The sequence below is a fragment of the Mobula hypostoma genome, chromosome 23, assembly GCF_963921235.1.
Source record: "Mobula hypostoma chromosome 23, sMobHyp1.1, whole genome shotgun sequence".
Classification (NCBI taxonomy): Eukaryota; Metazoa; Chordata; class Chondrichthyes; order Myliobatiformes; family Myliobatidae; genus Mobula; species Mobula hypostoma.
Window position 1 is genome coordinate 56,993,150 of NC_086119.1, and position 22,050 is coordinate 57,015,199.

Sequence of the window (22,050 nt, forward strand, 5' to 3'; positions counted from 1 at the left end):
GAAAGAGAAGGTGCGAGAACAAAGAAAAGGAAAAAGTAACACACACAAAATGCTCAGGAACTCAGCAGGCCGGGCAGCATCTGTGGAAAAGATTACAGTCGACATTTTGGGCTGAGACGCTTCAGCAGGACTGGAAAAGAAAAGATGAGAAGTCAGAGTAAGAAGATGGGGAGAGGAGAGGAAGAAACACAAGGTGATATGTGAAACCAGGAGAGGGGGGAAGGGTGAAGTAAAGAGCTGTGAAATTGATTGGTAAAAGAGATACAGGGCTGGAGAAGGGGGAATCTGATAGGAGGGGACAGAAGACCATGGAAGAAAGAAAAGGCGGAGGAGCACCAGAGGGAGGTAAAGAGGGAAAAGGGGACAGGGAGTGGTTCAGGAGAGGGGAGGTGGGGCATTATCAGAAATTTGAGAAATCGATGTTCGTGCCATCAGGTTGGAGGCTACCCAGGCGGAATATAAGGTGTTGTTCCTCCAACCTGAGTGTGGCCTCATTGTGGCAGTAAAGGAAGCCATGGACTGACATGCACCCCCTTACCCCTGCTTCACCAGCCTGAAATGTTGACTGTACTCTTTCATAGATGCTGCCTGGCATGCTAAGTTCCTCCAGCATGTCGTGCATGTTGCTTGGATTTCCATCATTTGCGGATTTTCTCTCGTTTGGGAAAAGGAAAAAGAAATCGTGTTCATCTCGTATTCAACCTGGAGATAACAAAAATTTCAGTGATAACAATGAGCCTATAAAGTAGCAAGATTCAAATAGCAGAACAGCTGATACTAAAAACTAAGAAGTTTCTAGAAAAATACAGAAGCAACTGTACCATTATTACAGGAAAATTCACTAAACATTTACATGTACGCTCGTTTTGATGTTGCCTGATCACTGAAGAGACCTGCAGCTTGGTCATCTCTGAGGCTGAAGTACGCAGGTGTGTCCAACGAGTGGACAGTCGCAAGGCTGCGGGACTGGACAGCATCCCAGGGTGATACCCAGAGTGTGCGTGGCACAACTACCAGGTGTGTTTGCAGACCAGTTTTTAGCCTCCCTCTCTCAGTGTAGAATGCCCTCCTGCTTCAAAACGTCCACCATTGTCTCTATACCTAAAAAGACCAAGGTAACATGCCTGAATAATTGGCGTCCTGTCACTTTCAGCTCAATAGTAAGCAAATGCTTTGAGAGGCTGGTCAAGGACTGCATCCGCAGCATTCTACCACCCACACTGGACCCCCTACAATTCGCCTACTAACACAACCAATCGACAGATGATGCAACAGCCACAGCTGTAAGTAGGATGCTTATGTGAGAATGCTGTTCTTGGACTACAGTTCAGCATTCACCACCATAATTCCCTCAAGGCTCGACAAGAAGCTCAGAGACCACGGTCTTCACCCTGCCTTGTGTAGCTGGATCCTGGACTTCCCGTCAGATCGCTGGCAGGTGGTAAGAGTGGGCTCCCTCACTTCTGCCCCTCTGACCCTCAACACAGGAGCCCCCCAGGGCTGTGTCCTAAGCCCCCTCCTTTACCCTTTGTATACCAATGACTGTGTCACCAACCACAGCTCCAAACTGCTAATTAAATTTGCTGACGATATTACTTTGATTGCCTAGTCTCAAATAGTAATGAGGCAGCTTACAGAGAAGAAGTCATCACCCTGACACAGTGGTGTCAAGAAAACAACCTCTTCCGCAATGTCGCAAAAACAAAGGATCTGGTTGTGGACTACAGGAGGAATGGAGACGGGCTAACCCCTATTGACATCAGTGGAGCTGGGGTTGAGAGGGTAAACAGCTTTAAGTTCCTTGGCATAAACATCACTGAGGATCTCACATGGTCTGTACTTACCGGCTGTATGGTGAAAAAGGCACAACAGTGTCTCTTTCACCTCAGAAGGTTGAAGAAGTTTGGTATGGGCCCCCAAATCCTAAGAACTTTCTACAGGGGCACAACTGGGAGCATCCCGACTGGCTGCATCACTGCCTGGTATGGGAACTGTACTTCCCTCAATCGCAGGACTCTGCAGAGAGTGGTGCGGACAGCCCAGTGCATCTGTAGCTGTGAACTTCTCACTATTCAGGACATTTACAAAGACAGGTGTGTAAAAAGGGCCTGAAGGATCATTGGGGACCTGAGTCACCCCAACCACAAACTGCTACCGTCCGGGAACTGGTACTGCAGCATAAAAGCCAGGACCAACAGGCCCCGGGACAGCTTTTCCAGCTCGGCCATCGGACTGATTAATTCACGCTGATACAATTGTATTTCTATGTTATATTGACCGTCCTGTTGTACATACTATTTATTACAAATTACTATAAATTGCACGTTGCACATTTAGATGAGACATAAAGTAAAGATTTTTACTGCATCTAATTCAGTTCAATATAGGTAGTTATATAAAATACAAGCCAACATAGGAAAGTTAAACTACAAGATAAATAACAATTCTACACCCCAATCTAATATCATGAAGGATCTTCATGTTGCTATGTTGTATGTGGTGGGTTTAGTGGAGGACTGGATGTTCAATGGATGATCATCCTCTTGTAAACTTATGTGAATGAGTCAACAATGAGCAAATATTGCCTGCTGCCTCTTTGTTTTGGAGTGGAGTCATTGAAGGTGAACCAACCGTGTATCATCCTTGTGATCATTTCTGCTCTGGGGGGACCTCTAAGAGGGTCATGTGCAAAGTTGTGAGGTTCACACAGTGACACAGCCCCCCTTGCTTGCCCCATTCTGGTCTGTAGTGAACACCGTTGAATCATAGCTGGTACCTTATCAAATTGGAGATATAGAATCATGATGAATTTACTGAGGCAACTACAGTTAGGGGCAAATTTTTGCATTCCCTCCAGTTGACAATTCAAAAGTTTATTTTGAGGTTTAAACAAATGTCTTGACAGTTAATGCTGTTCCCTGTCACATAGTGGAGATCATGCCTACTGTGACTCTTGCTTGGCTGAATCTGCTGTGCAACTGGGTGCAGCTCTGGAAGCTGGCAGGAGGGCTCAACATGATGCTTGTTTGGCTGACAGCAATGAACTAATTCCCCATGTAAAATTGCAATGTTAGCTTTCGTTTTGAGAGGACTATGTTATAGAAGGAAAGGTGTAATGCTGAGGCTTTATAAGGTCTCATTTGGAGTATTGTGAGCTGTTTTGAGCCCCATGTACTGACACTGGAGAGGGTTCTAAGGAGGTTCCCAAGAATGATCCAGGGACTGAAAGGGTTAACGTATGAGAAGCGTTTAATGGCTCTAGTGGATGTGCGGTCAGTGTTTCCTATAATTGAAGAGTCTTGGGCCAGAGGGCACAAGGACGTCCCTTCAGAATAGGGAGGAATTTCTTTAGCCAGAGGGCAGTGAATTCTGTGGTATTTGGAGGGTTTTGGAGGCCTAATCATTGGGTTTAGATTATGAGGACACTCAGTCCTCTTTTATTGTCATTTAGAAGTGCATACATGCATTAAGAAATGATACAATGTTTCTCTGGAGTGATATCGCAGAAAACAAAACAGACCAAAGACTAACACTGACAGAACCACATAATTATAACATATAGTTGAAGCAATACCATAATTTGATAAAGAACAGATCATAGGCTGTAAAAAAAAAAGTCTCAAAGTCCCCGAGTCCCCGATAGCAGGCAGCAAAAGGGAGAAACTCCCTGCCATAAACCTCCAGGCACCGTCAACTTGCCGATACCTTGGAAGCAGCCGGCACTGAGTCCATCCGTCCGAAAACTCCGAGCTTCTGAGCAGCCCCTCCGATACAGCCTCCCGAGCGCCATATTCAGTTCTTGACATTTTTTTAAAAATGACAGTATAAAGTGTTCTTATTAAAAATCAACCCAAGTAATGGAAACTAACTTAAATAATAAATGTTCAATATATTCCAAGCAGCCAGGAGTTCCCATTCCCAGCCCAGGAGCTGAGAACCCTGTTGTCAGGCCGTGGTGCTGCCCCTCCTGATTCATTGGAGTGGCACAGGCATCTGCAGCCGGATGTGTCAGGGTCATGTCCATGGGTAACTCAGGATATGTGCCTCATTACTGGGAATCTATCACAGAAGTGGGCATCTTCCCTGTCAGTCCTTTTGGGGAATTGGAAAGGTGAGTAGAGGAAGGAGCAGTAGAGTGGGGGCTGATGGAGAAAATTGGAAGAGGATGTGTATTAGAGATGGGATATTTAGCTGAGGTGGTAAGGAGGTAATGGGAATGAAGCTTGCCTGGCATTGGTGTTTGGAGAAGTTGAAGCCTTTTCCTTCCTTTTAGAAATCAGAACAATAAGAGCATCGAAGTAAAGAGATGGAGATCACAGGAAGAGAATCAGATTCATTTTCAGTGACTCATGTTGTTTTGAGCAATCATACCTAAAAATGTTTGACAGAGTGTGAGGAACTGAGATTGGATATGAGGAGAATGCAGCAGAGTAGTTGGAATGGGTCACGTTATTAGGATGGATGACAAAATCCGTAATAAAGAAACGGTTGCAGCCTGGATCTTAAGACTAATGGTTTATTTGTGATTAATGTCAGCCGTGATGTTATTTGTGTGCCTCTGCAGTATTATTCATTTACAAATGCGGTTTGATGGTTGGATCAGTACTGCTGTCTAGGTAATGCATTGTGCACCTACTCCATGTTGTCCTGGGATGACTATCCTCCCAGCATTTTGGAGTAGACATGGTACAGATGGGGGCTTAAGATCTGGGTGTTAGTTTTTGTAAGTTATTTGTTTCATGAGCCATACTGATTACCTATTGCTTCCCTTGGTTTGTTAGTTTTACAACAGAATTGTTTGTAAGAGTGAAATAGTGTGTACGGTAGGTTTGGATAGCCCTGTGATAATGTGTGTTGTAAGCATGACACTCTCTGTATTGGTTGAACATGCTCCTCAAAACCTATTAAGAACTTTTGACAAACTCAACTGACTGTTGTACCTTATGGGATACATAACTTCTGAGTGATCTGTACAAACTGCTCCCTCCTATGTCTTGGTGAGGCACGCTTTGCCTGCTTGAAGCAGCTGGCCAGATCCTGGGTCAAAGTTAGTGATGTTCTTTTTGCAATCCAATCCCCAGCCCAGTTACAGATGCAGCAGATAGCCCAGCAGCAGCAACAGCAGCAGCAGTTCCAGGCTCAACAGGCTGTACAACAGCAGCAACAACAGCAACAGCAGCAGCAGCAGCAGCAGCAACAGCAGCAGTTCCAGGCACAGCAGCAGATAATGAAACTACAGATGCAACAGCAGCAGCAGCAGCAGCAGGTAAACGGGCACCCAGGGCTCAGAGACACGGTATTCAACACTGCCATTCTGGGGTCAGCTGGCTCAAGCCACAGAGAGGGAATAAAGGAACCATAAGCCAAAAATTGTACTAGACCAATTGGTAGGATTGTAAACCCCAGACAGCTGATGGTCTATATCCTAGGGGGTAGCTTTAGAGATTTTGGCCGCTCTGGTCAACATTTCCCAAAGCTGTACAGCTTCTTGAATTGTTCCTGTTGACTGGAGGTTAGTAAAATGGCAACGATATTTAAAACAAAACCACAGACCTCTTAGTTTTACCCCAGAGGTAGGGAAAACCTGCGCCTACAGCGAAAGATGTAGTTACTGAGCAGAAGCTACATGGATTCATGAAAAGTGAAATCCCTTTTGACTAATATGTTGGAGTTCTTTGAAGCTGCGACCAGTAGAATAGATGAAGAGGTATCTGTGGGTGTGTTTCGGAATTAGGTTTAATATTGCTGGCATACCGTACGTCATGAAAGTTGTTGTTTTGCAGCTGCAGTGCATTGCAATACAAAGTAGTAAAAACTATAAGTTACAATAAAAAGTATATAGTTTCTAAGAAAATGTGTGTGAACACTTGTAATTATCTGGTTTTCTGCATAAATTACTCATAAAATGTGGCCTGATCTACATCTAAGTCACAATCATATATGCAAACATAACTTGCCTAAACTAATAACACACAAACAATTGTACTGCTTCCTGTCAATACTGAGTACACCATTTAAACAATCACAGTCTAGGTTCAAAAAGTATGTGAACCTCTGGGGTAATGCTTTCGGCAAAAGCTATTTGGAGTCAGGTATTCCAATCATGAGATGAGATTGGAGGTGTGAGTTGTAGAGGTGCCCTGCCCTATAAAAAAAAGACAGACAAAGTCAGGTTACAGAGGCTGCTCTTCTCAAGAAAGATCTGTTTATGTGCACCATGCCTCGACCAAAACAACTTTCACAGGGCCTTAGAAGAAGAATTGTAGAGATGCATGAATCTGGAAAAGGCAACAAAAGCATTTCTAAAGACCTGAGTGTTCATCAGTCCACAGTACAAGAAATTGTCTACAAATGGAGGAAATTCAGTATTGTTCAATCGCAAACAAGAGAAAATCTGCAGATGCTGGAAATCCAAGCAACAGACACAAAATGCTGGAAGAACTAGGCAGACCAGGTAGCATCTATGGAAAAGAGACAGTCAATTTTTCTGGCCAAGACCCTTCAGCAGGACTTCAGTACTGTCGCTACTTTTCCCTAGGAGTGGGTGTCCTGCAAAGATCACATCAAGAGCACAATGTGCAATGCTGAATGAGGTGGGGAAAAACCCAACGGTAACAGCAAACGACCTGCCGTAACCACTAGAACTTGCTAAAGTCTCTGTTCATGTGTCCATTACTGAACAAAAATAATGTTAATGGAAGGACACCACAGAGGAAACCACTGCTGCACATCTCAAGTTTGCAAAAAATCACCTGGATGTTCCACAATAGTTTGGGCTAATGTTCTGTGGACAGATGAGACAAAAGTTGAACTTTTTAGCAGAAATGCACACCGCAATGTTTGGAGGGAAAAAAAGGCAAGGCCCACCAACACTAAATCCTCCCAACAGTGAGGAACATCTTGGTTTGGCACTGCTTTGCTGCCTCAGGGCCTGGAACAACAAATTCAATATTGAGGGAACAACGAATTCAAAATTGTATCAAGACATTTTACAGGAGACTGTCAGGGTAGCGGTCCATCACCTGAAGCGTAACAGAAGTGGGATGGTACAACAAGATGATGATCCGAAACACAAGAGTAAATCAACAACAGAGTGGTTTAAAAAGAAGAAATTTGTGTTTTGGAACAGCAGGCTCCTGACTTTAACCCAATTGAGATGCTGTGGCATGACCTGAAGAGGGCTTTTCATGCAAGGTATCCCAGAAATATTGATGAACTGAAACAGTTTTATGTAGTCACACACATCAAAGTTGCTGGTGAACGCAGCAGGCCAGGCAGCATCTGTAGGAAGAGGTGCAGTCGACGTTTCAGGCCGAGACCCCTCTGATCAACAGTCTGATTGAGGGGGCCAAATTTCCAACTCTGCCTGTGAGACTAAATTAGATGAGATTAGACAGGATGAGTGACATGGCAAATTGAATATAATGTGGAATTGTATGTGGTTGTCCACTTCAATGCATTTAACATCAAAAGGCCATTTTGTGAAAGGTAAAAGAATGTGTGGTATTGATCTTCAAAGAGACCAGGGTCTGCTTGTACACAGGTGTGGTAAGCAGGGCAAATGGTTTGTTAAGTTCAAGTTCATTATCATGGGCAGATATAACCTGGGTATAAACACCATGAACATTAGCTCTTTGCAGCAGCAACTCACTACATGACATACATAAACTACATAAGCTTGAACAGTTCAAGTGCAGAAGGATGTAAATATCCCAGAAAAGGAGACAGGATGAGACGCCATGACGAGGGGCATTCTGATAACTGGACTGTGCAGCAGCTACTGTACCATTTGTTACTGAGCAAAAGAGATGCACACTGGAGCATCACACAATTCAGCTCACTTCCCGTTCGTAGCCTACACCAACTCTGTGATGCTGTCATTATGCGTGTGTGCACAGGTAAAGGACAACAGTCCTGTGGCCACTCACACATTAAGAATTGAGCTGTCACTGCTCAGTGTTATAGAAGATGAGTGGAACATCCGGTCATTCAAGCTGGCTCTGCCCTTTGGTAAATTATTGTTCACATTTCACCTCAGCATTGTTTCTAGCACTATCCCCACATTCCTTCATTCCTGTAATATCCAGAAACCGACCAGTCTCTGATCTGAATGAACACAATGTGTGAATATCCACAGCCCTCTGGGGTAGGGAATCCACCTACCCCTTATTTTCAAACTCTGTCCCCTGATCCTAGATTTGTTCGCAGAGAGAGAAGTTTTCCCGATATCCAGCCTGCAGAGCCCTGAGAGAATTTTGTACATTTCAGTGAAACCTTCCTTTCTTCTAAACTTTAGCGAATGTAGTCCCCATCCACTCTCCACAAATGTACAGTATATAGACTCAGGAACTAGATTATTAAACCTTCACTACACACTCCAGATACTTCTGAAATAAGATCAAAATTGAAGAAGAATACTCCAGAGTGCTCTCACCAAGGCCCTATATAATTGCAATGTGACCACCTGTATTCAAATCCTTACATAATAAAGACCTGAAAAGCCCTAATTCTTCCTCAGACCATTTTTCTCTCAACTTGCACTAATATCACTATGTTTAGGCCATTTGGTCCATCGTATCTGCTCCGTCACTCAATCATGGCTGATCCTTCTTTCCCCTCCTCAGCTCCACTCCCCAGCCTTCTCCCCATATCCTTTAAAGTCATGTCCAATCAAGAACCTATCAATCTCTGCCATAAATACACTCAACGACCTGACCTCCACAGCTGCCTGTGGCAACAAGTTCTACAAATTCACCACCCTCTGCCTAAAAAAATTTCTCTGCATCTCTGTTTTAAATGGACATACCTCTATCCAGAGGCTGTTGTCCTAGACTTCTCCATCCCCCATGGGAAAAATCTACTCTGTCTAGGCTTTCAACTTTTGAAAGGTTTCAATGAGATCCCCCCTCATCCTTCGAAATTCCAGCAAATGCAGACCCAGAGCCATCAAACGTTCCTTGTATGATAACCCTTTCGTTCCCAGAATCATCCTTGTGAACCTCCTCTGGACCCTCTCCAATGCCAGCACATCTTTTCTTAGATGAGGAGCTCAAAACTGTTCACAATACTCAAGGTGAGGCCTCACCAGTGACTTATAAAGCCTCAGCATCACATCCTTGCTCTTGTATTCTAGACCTCTTGAAATGAATGCTAACATTGCATTTGCCTTCCTCACCACTGACTGCCTGCAAGTTAACCTTCAGGTTGTTCTGCACAAGGACTCCCAAGTCCCTTTGCATCTCAGATTTTTAGATTTTCTCCCCATTTAGAAAACAGTCTGCACATTTATTTCTACTACCAAAGTGCATGACAATGCATTTTCCAGAATTGTATTTCATTTGCCACTCTCTTGCCCATTCTCCGAATCTGCCTCAGTCCTTCTTCAGCCAACCTGTTTCCTCAACACTACCTGTCCCTCCATAAATCTTTGTTTCATCTGCAAACTTGGCAACAAAGCCATCTACTCCATCATCTAAATCATTGATATTCAGCGTCAAAAGAAGTGGTCCCAACACCAACCCCTGCAGAACATCACTAGTCACTGGCAGCCAACCAGAAAAGGATCCTTTTATTACCACTCATTGCCTCCTACCACTTAGCCAATGCTCTAACCATGCCAGTAACTTTGCTGTAATACCATGGGCTCTTAACCTGGTAAGCAGTCTTGTGTGTGGCACCTTGTCAAAGGCCTCCTGAAAGTCCAAATATACAACATCCACTGCATCCCCTTTATCTATCCTATGTGTAATTTCCTCAAAGAATTCCAGTAAGTTCATCAGGCAAAATTTTCCCTTAAGGAAACCATGCTGACTTTGTCCTATCTTGTCCTGTGTCACCAAGTACTCCATAACCTCATCCTTAACAATTGACTCTAACATCTTCCCAACCACTGAGGTCAGGCTAACTGGTCTTTAATTTCCTTTCTGCTGCCTTCTTTTTTTTTAAGAGTGAAGTGACATCTGCAATTTTCAAGTCCTTCGGCACTATGCCAAAGTCCAATAATTTTGAAAGATCATTACTAATGGCTCCACAATCTCTAATTCTACCTCTTTCAGAACCCTAAGGTGCAGTTCATCTGGTTGGGGTTTGAGCAACTTCTCCCTTGTAATAGTGACTGCACTCACTTCTCTTCCCTCACACCCTTCAACATCTGGCACACAGCTCGTGTCTTCCACAGATGCAAAATACTCATTTAGTTCATTTGCCGTCTCCTTGATCCCCATTATTATTTCTCCGGCCTCATTTTCTAGCGGTCCTATATCACTCTCATCTCCCTTTTGTTTTTTACATACTTGAAAAAGCTTTTACTAGCCACTTTGATACTGTTTGCTAGCTTGCTTTCATATTTCATCTTCTCCCTCCAAATGATTTTTTTAGTTGCTCTCTGTAGGGTTTTAAAAGATTCCCAATTCTGTCTTCCCACTAATTTTTGCTTTGTTGTATGCACTCACTTTTGATTTTACAATAGATTTGATTTTCCTTGTCAGCCACGATTGTACTATTTTGCCATTTGAGTAATTCTATGTTTTTGGGATACATCTGTCCTGAACTTTCCTCATTTTTCCTGGAAGCTCACGTTATCACTGCTCTGCTGTCAACCTTTCCAATTTACCTTGGCCAGTTCCTCTCTCATACCACTGTAATTTCCCTTACTCCACTGAAAGACTACTATGTTAGACTTTCTCCTTATTAAATTTCAAGTTGAATTCAATCATATTGTGATCACCGCCTCCGAAGGGTTCTTTTAACTTAAACTCCGTAATTGCCTCCGGTTCATTGCATAACACCCTTTCCAGTATAGCTGATCCCCTCGTAGTCTCAATGATAAACTGCTCTAAAAAGCTATCTCATGGGCATTCAACAAACTCACTCTCTTGAGATCCATTTCCAGCCCGATTTTCCCAATCGACCTGCATGTTGCAATCTCCCATGACTACCATAACATGGTTTTGACATGACTTTTCTATTTCCTGTTGTAAGCTGTGGTTTACATCCCACCTACTGTCGGGGGGCCTGTATATACCTACCATAAGGGTCCTTTTACCCTTGCAGTTTCTTAACTCAATCCACAAGGATCCTTGTTGTGCAAGTCATGTATAATTTATACAAGGTTCCTTCATACCTCTGTTCAGTTCCAAATACAGAAAGGACCCTGTTCCTTTAAAACTGAAGAACAACTTGCAGACTTATAGTACAATTTTATGGAGTTTGACAGAAATCATTAAACATGTCTGATGTAAGGGTGAGTTGTGGTTGCAGGTAGGGGGTGTTTACTTTCTGTAACTTGATTTATGAAACAGTGGATTTGGTTAGCAAAGAATTAATGTATTCTTTCAGCATTGCTCAAGTGTTACCCTCAAGTCATTCATGGTGTTCTTATTTACAGGTTAGAGTTGTGGTTTAGAGTTCAGGGGCATGGTAATGGTAGGAGCAGGCCGACGAGATTTTGGTGCTGATGGGTACAGTCCTGCCACTATGGCTCTGGGACCAGTACTGTGGGGTATCGCACGGCGGCGGGAGGTTACTGAAGTTCTCTTTGTTCTTACAGAGATTGATGCAACAGCAGCTCCAGCAGCATCAGCAGATCCAGCTCCAGCAGCTCCAGCAGCTGCAGTCTCAGCCCCAGCCGCAGCCGCAGCCGCAGCTGGCACCACAGTCCCAGCCACAGACCATGGTTGCTCAGGTACCCAGCCAGTCTGGACAGGTTTCCATGTCTTCACCCTTAACACAGCAGCAGCCACCACCCATCAAACTTCAGGCTCCACAGCAGGTAGTTATCCTCTTGTTGGGTACTGTGGTGTTGTGGACGGTTAACAGTGCTGTCATCTCTTGCCTCAGCAGTATTGGAGAAGGATTTTCACTTTGTGTCAGAAGATCAGCTGTGACCACATGTATAGTTCAAGTGGAACTTTCTTGTATGCTGTTTCCCCACCATGCCTGGACCTGTGCTTTACTAGATCTATCCAAATAACCTTCTTAAGCTTGCCATTTTTCCTTTTGAATTATATATTAACAATCTACTTTTTAAGATTTTATTTGATCCTGATTCCACTACCCTTTCAATCAGTTCACATGAGCTCTGTTGAATTCTCTTAACTTGCCTTATTTTCTTCTATATGCAGTCTCAGATTCATTCTCCTGCCAATGCTGTTTCTTCCACTTACCAAAGCCAAGAATTTTGACCCCCTGAGTTGAAATGGATCTGTTCTTTTGCTCTAAGAACAACAGTCAACTCAAAGCCATCAATTTCTCCATACACTCACCCTAACCCATCTGCAAAGATGCTTTAAAATTAGTAATAAAGCTATGTAAGGCTCATGATTAAGATGGGAGGGAGCTGATAATGTTATTTTGATGCAAGCGCTGTGATTGAGACGGTTATAGCTGGACCTGCATAATCTCTTGTGCCTGGTGAGGCTATGCCTACTGAAAGGCATTCTGCTTCTAAGCACACAGGCACATCTGAAGCAAGCTGTGCCCTAAAATTGGCTTCACAAAGCCTTTATCTCAGTGGCTTTTGAACTCATTATGCAATATAACCTCATCTTAATGTCACTATGTAAGTCCTTGGTACCTTGATTTGTCTCTCCCAAAATGCAAAACCCCACACTTTAATCTCTCTCCCAAAATGCAAAACCCCACATTTTAATTCTATCTGTCATTTTCCCAGCTGGTCCAAATCCTACTGAAGCTTTGATAGCCTCCCTTGCTATCCGCTATGCCTCCAGTCTTGGTGTCATCTACAAATTTGCTGATCTGGTTTACCACATTATCATCCAGATGGTTGAGATAGATGACAAATAACAAGGACCCAACACAGAGCCCTGCAGCACACCACTAGTCACAGGCCTTCAGTCAGAGAAGCAACCATCTGCTATCACTGTCGCCTGTGAATCCAATTTTCTACCTCATTCTGAATGCAAAGCGACTGAACCTTCTTGACCATCTTTCCATGTGGACCTTGTCAAAGGTGTTGCTGAAGTCCATATGGACAAAAACCACTGTCCTTAATTTATCACAAAACAGAGGGAAGCTGTTCAGCTCCCTAGCTCTAACCAGGTCCCATCAGTCCCTTTTCCCACTCTTCACTTCCTCGACCTCCAATTTACCCTTTCACAGTTAGTCAAATTTCCTGTGATTCTTTTTGCATTGGCCTGCATTATGGAAAACCTACAGGTACAATTAATCCTCCATTACATGTGTGGATGTGGAAGGAAACTGGAGCCACTGGCTCTGATTAAATTATCCTCCCTGATGTTATATTCTCCTGAATAAAGGGTTCTGTGTATTAGTACTGCACTGGTTAACAGTCCAATTTTGAGCAGGTTTCACATAACAGAAGTGGATGAGTGGAAATGAGCAAAGCTGAAAGTACAAACACATTGGTATAATTTTTATGCTTTTCTTTCAGGTCCGTACACAGTTTCCACAGGGGCAGACAGCCCAGGCCCAGGCCCAGGCCCAAGCGCAGGCGCAAGCCCAGGCCCAAGCCCAGGCTCAGGCTCAAGCCCAAGCCCAGGCCCAAGCCCAAGCCCAGGCTCAAGCCCAAGCCCAGGCCCAGGTTCAGGCACAGGCCCAGATGGGAGCAGGAGGGCAGGTAGGGATAATGGTGTGAATGCCTGCCGTCTGCCTCAATGCATGAGTTGATCAGGATACCGTGGGATTTCTGGTGTGGTACTTTGTTTCTGCAGGTTTCTTTTTCCGGCTGTTAGTTGCACGTTTTTGTAAAGCAACCTGCTTCTGAATTATGAATTAGCTCTTCCTCCGATTCTTTCCTCCTCCAGCTTTGGGTACTTGAAGTTGCAGAAGAAAATTTGTACTTGTCATTAATAGTCGCTGGTACTCTGTTTTAGGAATAATGGCGAGATAGTCTAAATATCACGTTGTATGTTACAGAGAGTCTGCTTTCAAGGGCAAATGCATTGCTATTGACCTCATTGTTTTCTGAAACAAAGCACAGATGGCCCCCACCTTCCAGTGATGTCATGCAGATGCTGAAGGTCTCGCGTAGACTTTGGTTTTCAGCACTAGTGTTGTTGTTAGTCAGCAAAGGATGCCTGCCTTCCACTTTTGCCGCTCTAGTGAATCCTCATGGAGTCCATCAGGGCAGCAGTACCTTCCTCAGGCAGTCTGTTCCCAAGCTGGGAAATGTTCTCTTGAGCCTTTTCTGGGTTAAACCATGACAGCTGCAGTCAGTGACTAGAGTTATGCGTTCTCAGGATAAAGGTAATTCAGTTTGGTTTTATTATTTATTTGGATTAGTTTTATTGATTTATTTGTATGTAGACATGCTGCTTAGATATTTACATTTAAGGAATTTTAATTTTTACCAACAGTTTTATTTGTCTACTTGTCCTCTCTGGCCGCCCACCTGCACTGAACTTGGGAACATGGTCTCACTGACCGACTGCCTGTTTTGATACTGATGAACCTCAGTACTGGACCATGTCAAAGTGTTGGGATCTGGTCTCCCTGATGGAGATTGTGCTGAAGGGTTTTGGCTCGAAACATCAACTGTACTTTTTTCCATAGATGCTGCCTGGCCTGCTGAGTTCCTCCAGCATTTTGTGTGTTGCTTGGATTTCCAGCATCTGCAGATTTTCCCTTGTTTGTGGAGATTGTACTGTTGATCACATTGGAACATCAGCTTGGCACAGGGGTAAGGGGACAAATCTTGTGGAAGATCTGCCCCAGTAACTGCTTGTTTCTGATTTAGTTTACAGACTTTCACCAGGTTTGGAACTGGCTTGCATGTGGTCAGTGGAAGAGGTAGAATCAGAGATAGTTTTTGCTAATGAAAAACTTGCGTCACCTTTAGAGTAATGAACCAAGAAGACAGGGAAAGCAAAGGTTTAGTGAAAATAAAAGAATTGCAGATGCTGGAATGTGCAGTGCCAAGAAAAATGCTGGAAGAACTCAGCCGGTCAAGCAGCATCTGTGAAGGGAGAAATTGACCATTCTTTCAGGTTCAAGACCCCCTTTTATTGTTGATGAAAAATCTCTGACTCGTGCAATTGACTGGCTTCTCTTTCCACAGATGCTGTTTCATTGGCTGAGTTCTTTTGGCATTTCTCTAGTTGTTGCAGATTCTGGAAACCTACAATAAAAATAAAAACACTCAGCAGGTCAGACAGTATCTATGGGAAGCAACTCTTCCAGGTTAGAAATCATTCATCAGAACTGATCCGGAGAGAGAAAAGAGTTTAAAGTTCAGAGAGGATCTGTGAAAGTGTGAGGTCAAGAGTGCTGTGGGAAAGGACTATTCGTAGGACGATTAGAGAATGACGCCCCAATGTGATGATCTGCAAGTAGTGGATCAGAGTGAGATATTGAAGATGGAATAAAGGTGCTTATGGCTGACTTACAGTAAAAGTGACCAGTTGTAACTCAGTTTTGAGTCTGTAAGGCTGCAGTGTGCCTAGACAATGATCATCAGGCTTGTCATTGTAGCAGTACAGAGATCAGAGTGGGAAGGAAAATTAAAGAGGCAGTCAGCAGGGAGTTCACATTCCAAGTGCAGTGTCAAATGATCGATCAATCAGTGTTTCTTCCAGAGAGAGATCGTGAAAACTGAATGGAACAGACAATGTGCAAGCGAACTATGATAGAGGTGTATAAGATATTAAGAGGAATAGATAGAGTGGACAGCCAGTGCCTCTTCCCCAGGGCACCACCGCTCAATACAAGGGGACATGGGTTTAAGGTAAGGGGTGGGAAGTTCAAGGGGGATATTAGAGGAAGGTTTTTTACTCAGAGAGTGGTTGGTGCGTGGAATGCACTGCCTGAGTCAGTGGTGGAGGCAGATACACTAGTGAAGTTTAAGAGACTACTAGACAGGTATATGAAGGAATTTAAGGTGGGGGGTTATATGGGAGGCAGGGTTTGAGGGTCAGCACAACAATGTGGGCCGAAGGGCCTGTACTATTCTATATTCTACGAACCGTTGCTTCAGCTGGAAAGACTACTTGGAACATGGATGTTGCATGGGAAAAAGCTGTAAGATGGTGACAGAAGAGCAGATCAAGGAGTCACAAAGTAAAGAGTCCTTTCAAAGTGCTGACCAGAGAGGAAAGATGTGTTTGGTAGCTGAATCTTGTTGGAACAGTGATTCACTTGCACCTTTGCCAGTCTGATTTGCTGCTTAACTAATGGTTACCTGGATTAAAATACAAGTGAATATGTGCAGTCTGAAGAGTTACATTGACTAGACGTTAGGCACATATTACAATATAGAAACAGGCTCTTACAGCCCAAAGAATTGTTATTTACTTTTCATGTGAACTGCATTTGAAGTCATTGGCAGCATGTCCTTTCACTTCTGTCAACCAGATGTCTACTGCTGTTTGCCTGCTCTCTGCTTCATTTACAAATACATTCCAAAGCCTCAATTCCATGCCGATAAAACATAGTTTCAATTGCTAAGTGCAATGGAAATAGTATTTGGAAGGTAATAGCCGCAAATGCCGGAGGAACTCAGCAGGTCAGGCAGCATCTGCAGAGGGAAATGGACGTTCAATGTTTTGAGCTGTGACTCTTCATCAGGTCTGGAAAGAACGATGGCAGAAGACACAGTAAAATTATGGGGGTAAAGGAGGAGCACGAGCTTGCAAGTGATCGGGGGAAGGTAGGAAGGTATGGGAGGGGAGATGAAAGGGAATGATGTGAGAAGCTGGAAGTGATAGACGGAAGGGCTAAAGGGCTGAAGAAGGAAACTGATAAGAAAGGATAGTAGAGCATGGAGTGAAAGGAAGGAGGTGGGCAATCAGAATTGGGTTTAATATCACTGGCATATGTCATAACATTTACTGTCTTTGCAGCAGCAGTAATAGAAAACAAGCTGAACTACAGTGCATATGTAAAATAGTTAAATTAAATAAGTAGTGCTAAAATAGAAATTAAAAAGTAGTGAGGCTTCAGTGTCCATTTAGGAATCGGATGGCAGAGGGGAAGAAGCTGTTCCTGAATCGCTGAGTGTGTGCCTTCAGGCTTCTGTACCTCCTCCCTGATGGTAGCAATGAGAAGAGGGCCAGTCCTGGGTGCTGGGGGTCCTTGATGATGGATGCTGCCTTTTGAGGCATTGCTCCTTGAAAATGTCCTGGATGCTACTGAGGCTAGGGCCTGTATGGAGCTGACTGAGTTTGTAACTCTCTACAGCTCTTCTCAGTCCTGTGCAGTAGCACCACCCCCCCCCCCCCGCCATACCAGTCAGTGATGCAGCCAGTTAAAGTGCTCTCCAAGGTACATCTGTAGAAATTTACCAGTGTCTGTGGTGACATACCAAATCTCCTTAAACTCCTAATGAAATATAGCTGCTGCTGTGCCTTTTCTGTAGCTGCGCTGATATGTTGGGACCAGGATAGATCCTCAGAGATGTTGATACCCAGGAACCTGAAATTGTTCACTATTTCTACTCCAGATCCCTCTCTGAGGACTGGTGTGTGTTCCCTTGTCTGACCCTTTCTGAAGCTCACCAGCAGTTCTTTGGTCTTACTGACAATGAGAGCCAGGTTGTTGCTGTGACACCACTCAGCTAGCTGATATATCTCACTCCTGTACTCCCTCTCGTCACCATCTGAAATTCTACTGACAGTAGTCGCATCGTCAGCAAATTTATAGATGGTATTTGAGCTGTGCATAGCTACACGGTCATGGATGGAGAGAGAGTAGAGCCGTGGGCTAAGCACACACCCCTGAAGCTCACCAGTGTTGATTGTTGATGAGGTGGAGAAGTTGTTTCCAATCCACACGGATTGTGGTCTTCCGGTTAGGAAGTCGGGCATCCAGTTGTAGAGGGAGGTACAGAGGCCCAGGTTCAGTAGCTTTTCGATCAGGACTGTAGGAATGATTGTGTTAAACACTGACCTATTGTCAATAAGCAACATCCTGACATAGATATTTGTATTGTCCAGCTGATCCAAGGCCGAGTGAAGGGCTGATGAGATCACATTCGCTGGGGCAATAGGCAGATTGCAGAGGGTCCAGCTCCTTGCTAAGACAGGAGTAAATTCTACCTATAACCATCCTCCCAAATACTTCATCACGGTAGATGTGAGTGCTACTGGATGATAGTCATTAAGGCAGCTCATTCTACTCTTCCTGGGCACTGGTATAACTTGCCTTTTTGAAGCAGGTGGGAACTTCTGACTGTAGCATTGAGAGATTGAAGGTGTCTTTGAACAGCCCACCAGTTGGTTGGCACAGGTTTTCAGAGCCTTACCAGGTATTGGTGCCTTGCTAGGTTTCACCCTCTTGAAAGGATAGCCTGAGCGCCTCCGAGACAGAAATCAGAGGGTCACCGGGTGCTGCAGGGATCCTAGAACGTTATTCTCCCATTCAAAGCATGCATAAAGGGTGTTGAGCGAAGAATCACTGCCATTCATGATGCCAGGTTTCGCTTTATAGGAAATAATGGCTACAAACCCTGCCAGAGTTGATGAGCGTCCCATTCTGCCACCAACCTTGTTTGGAAAGGTTCCTTTATTCTTGAGCTAGTCCTCAGCAAGCTGTACCTGGTTTTCTTGTACAGATCTGGGTCGCCAGACTTGAATGTCACAGGTCTAACCCTCAGCAGACTACAAACCTCCTGGTTCATCCACGGCTTTTCATTTGGGTATGTACAGTATGTTCCTGTAGGCACACACTCATCCACACAGGTTTGAATGAGTTAGTGACAGCTGTGGCGTACTCACTCAGACTTGACGATAAATGCATGAGGGAGGGAGGGGAGAGGTAGGTTGATGGGCAAGTTGTGAGGATGGGGGGGGAGAGAAGGGGTAACAGAGGGATAAAGGGAAGTAAAATGGGGGTGTGGAAACAGAAGGCAGCAGTTACCGGAATTTAGAAAAATTGATGTTGATGCCATTAGGTTGGGGATTACCAAGACAGAAAATGAGGTGTTGCTCCTCCAACCTGCGTCTGGCTCAACGTAGCAGTAGCGAAGGCAGTGGACAGACATGTCAGTGGGAGTGGGAAGTGGGTGCCCACCTGGGGATCCTGGGTGTTTACAGTGGGTAGTGTAAAAGAAGGAGCTTTGAGGTGCTCCCCCAAATGTACTGGGATTTACTGACCTAGACGAGGCCATATTGGGAGTACCAGCTACGATAATGTGAATCCATTAGGATTGTTTATTATCTCTGATTGGTAGGTCAGCCCCTCATCACATTTAAACAGTACTTGGATATGTACTTCAGGAGCTGAGACCTGCAGGGAAGATTGGATTAGACTGGGCAGCTTGCTTTGGACTGGCATCAACACAATGGGATAATGGTCCATTTGGTGTCATACATTTTCTGAAATCAGTGTGTATGATACCACACTGGGTAAAGATTGTAGGCAGTTTGTTTGTCTTCCTGATGCAGGAGCTGTGAAAAGTATTAACTGTGTTCTCAGTGAAGTTCAGTTTGTGCAGGAAGGGACAGGACATGGCAGCTCACTGTAATGATGAATTTTCACGTCACTGACCATCTCCCATTTCACAACACTTGGGAGTGGGATGAAGTACAGAATTTTTAAAAGGGTTATCAGATCGTTGGAAGGACTTTGGAAAGTAATATTTTCTTCAGACATTGAGAGCAGAATGTCAATCTGAACCCTGAAACAGTCCAGGAAACTGTGTGGTGAAATTTCTTTGAGTGTTATTTAACTTCCAGGAGAGTAGAGAGCAGTTGTCATGTACGTCAGGCTCTAGTTTTGGTCATGATTGGGCAGTGAAAATGTAACTATCAGAAAGGAGAAATAAGTAACTTAATCACACAACCAACTTGCTGGTCACTTTCGATGATGTTCCTAATGTTTATGATGGAAGCTGCAAAGATGTAGTTAGATACAAGGACAGGCAGTGCACAGTAGCACCAGTCAGAACTGGTGGTCAGCTTGGTGGACAGGCTTATCATCTGTCCCAAAAATGTGCCTTGACTTGTTGTGTATTATAGAATGGTTGCAGCCCAGAAGGAGGTAATTCAACGCATTGTTCTATGCCGGCTCTTATTTCAAAGTGTAGATTGTGTTTTCCAGAATAACTTCCCCACTCGGGTCGGTCTCGATCCAGCTATTGCCTGTTGGTCAGTGCATGTTACACTTCCCATCTGAATTGCCTCTCATTTCCCTTTGCTAGCTATCTGTGTTTCTGTGAACTAATTGAATCATTGGATCATCTGTCCTGTGGTCACTGCTCGAGCTGCCTCTTTCATTTGAGTATTGCTGAATATAAACTTTATTTTTTAAAGCACACACGTCCTTAAAAATCTTAAGGAGCAGGTGGGAAAGAAAAACATTTTGATTTCTTTTTCACTATTATCTAAAGCATTTCCACATGCAAAAATAGATCAATTAAAGTGCCAGGACTGAAAACTGAGCAGGTTAAGAGTGCACTGCAGCAATAAAATAAACCCGAAAGAAAGCAAGATTTGGAGAACCTGCTTTCTGTATTGCTGCAATTTACTTTGTGACTTTTCCCCCTCTTCCTTTCATTTCTGTTGTGTGGTGTGATGATCACTGGCAGGACACACTCTCACTCAGGGTATGGGAAGGAGGGGCAGCACATTTCATTCAGTAAAATAACGTCATTACCTCTGTGTGGCACCATTGTACAGGTTCCTCAAGGCAACAAAGCATTAAAGTGATGTGTCTAATTAATATTTAATATGTTACCATTCCCTCTGAAAGATTTTGAATGACTATTAGATGAGGGCAAGATAGGCCCAATTTGGGAACCCCCTGACACATAACCCCAACTCCTGAATGCTGAATGGCTCATTGGATTGAGGTATTGGACTCCACCAGTAAGCATCAGTATTGCTGGGGAAAGCATGGATGAAGTATGCTAGTGTCATTCTCCAGTTCAGTGGCATTTAATAACTTACTTGCAAAGCACATTATTGATAGCAACCTGATCGCTGAGCATGTAGTCACCATCGTCATGTACCCATGCAAACTTTATAACAGTTTTGTCCAGTTGTTGGTCGACTACACAGATGTAAAACAGTGTCTGCACCTTTTGATCATTGAATATTAGCTTTGGTTAAAAATACTGCTTGAAGCTTCTGTAAATAGATAGGTAGATAGATAGATACTTTATTGATCCCAAATGAAATTACAGCGTCACCATAACATTACAAGTACAGAAATATACAAATACTGGAAGATAAGTAAGAAAGAATAAAAAATAAGTTACCTCAAACAGTCTAGCAAGAAGGGGCCATCACTTCCCCGCTATAGGTTGACTCATTATAGAGACAGAAGGCAAGTTGTCTTCGTTTGTGTCTAAAAGTGCTCCTCTGTTCAGCCAAGGCGGCACGCAGAGAATGAGAAACATTGTCCAGAATTGCCAGGATTTTCTGTAGGGTCCTTTGTTCTACCACGGCCTCCAGTGTGTCCATTTTGACTCCTATATCAGAGCCAGCCTTTCTAATCAGTTTATTGAGCCTGTTGGCACCACCCGGGTTTATGCCATTGCCCCAGCACACCACAGCATAGAAGATTGCACTGGCGACGACAGACTGGTAGAACATGTGAAGGGGAGGCCTGCATACTCCAAAGGACCTCAGTCTCCTCAGGAAGTAGAGGCAACTCTGGCCCTTCTCATAAGTAGCCTCTGCATTGGTACTCCACTCAAGTCTGTCATCCAGGTAGATGAGACCAAGTCCAAGAGTTTAATTAAACTGTTTTCTATTGAAATCGGTGCAGCACAGCTAAAAGGGTGCTGCAGTAACAACGTTTGAGATCACCTACCAACTTCTGTTGTTCAGCACATTGTCGAGTTTAACAAATGTGTGAGATTCTGGGTTTAATTTGAATACTTTTCCATCCCCCAGCAAAAGTGGATCTAAAATTAACTTTTTTCTTCAATTAAAGAAGTCTATGAGTTAATTACAATGGGAAGATTACTTTTCCTGTTGGACTCTGGGTGTGTTGACAGTGGCTTTGCTTTGCCCACACAACAGAAATGCGTGGTGTGGCAGGAGTTGGGACAGCCGCGTGCTGCCCTGCATTGGAGACTCTGCACTCACAGGGGACGTGTGCGCTTCCTTTTGGTCCTTGCAGCACTGCATT

At 43.9% G+C, this 22,050-nt stretch overlaps 1 protein-coding gene across 4 annotated transcripts in view; it reads left to right on the forward strand.

The window, feature by feature from the left end:
- med15 (mediator complex subunit 15) overlaps nucleotides 1-22,050 on the forward strand; it is a 184,527-nt gene that overhangs the window by 55,968 nt on the left and 106,509 nt on the right. For 3 of the 4 annotated variants that reach the window (XM_063031694.1, XM_063031696.1, XM_063031697.1), the window contains 3 exons: nucleotides 5,082-5,266; nucleotides 11,549-11,770; nucleotides 13,412-13,597. In XM_063031694.1, coding sequence (XP_062887764.1) covers nucleotides 5,082-5,266; nucleotides 11,549-11,770; nucleotides 13,412-13,597 — 593 coding nt within the window. The remainder of the gene's footprint in view (nucleotides 1-5,081; nucleotides 5,267-11,548; nucleotides 11,771-13,411; nucleotides 13,598-22,050) is intronic. The other variant, XM_063031695.1, reaches the window with a different exon arrangement.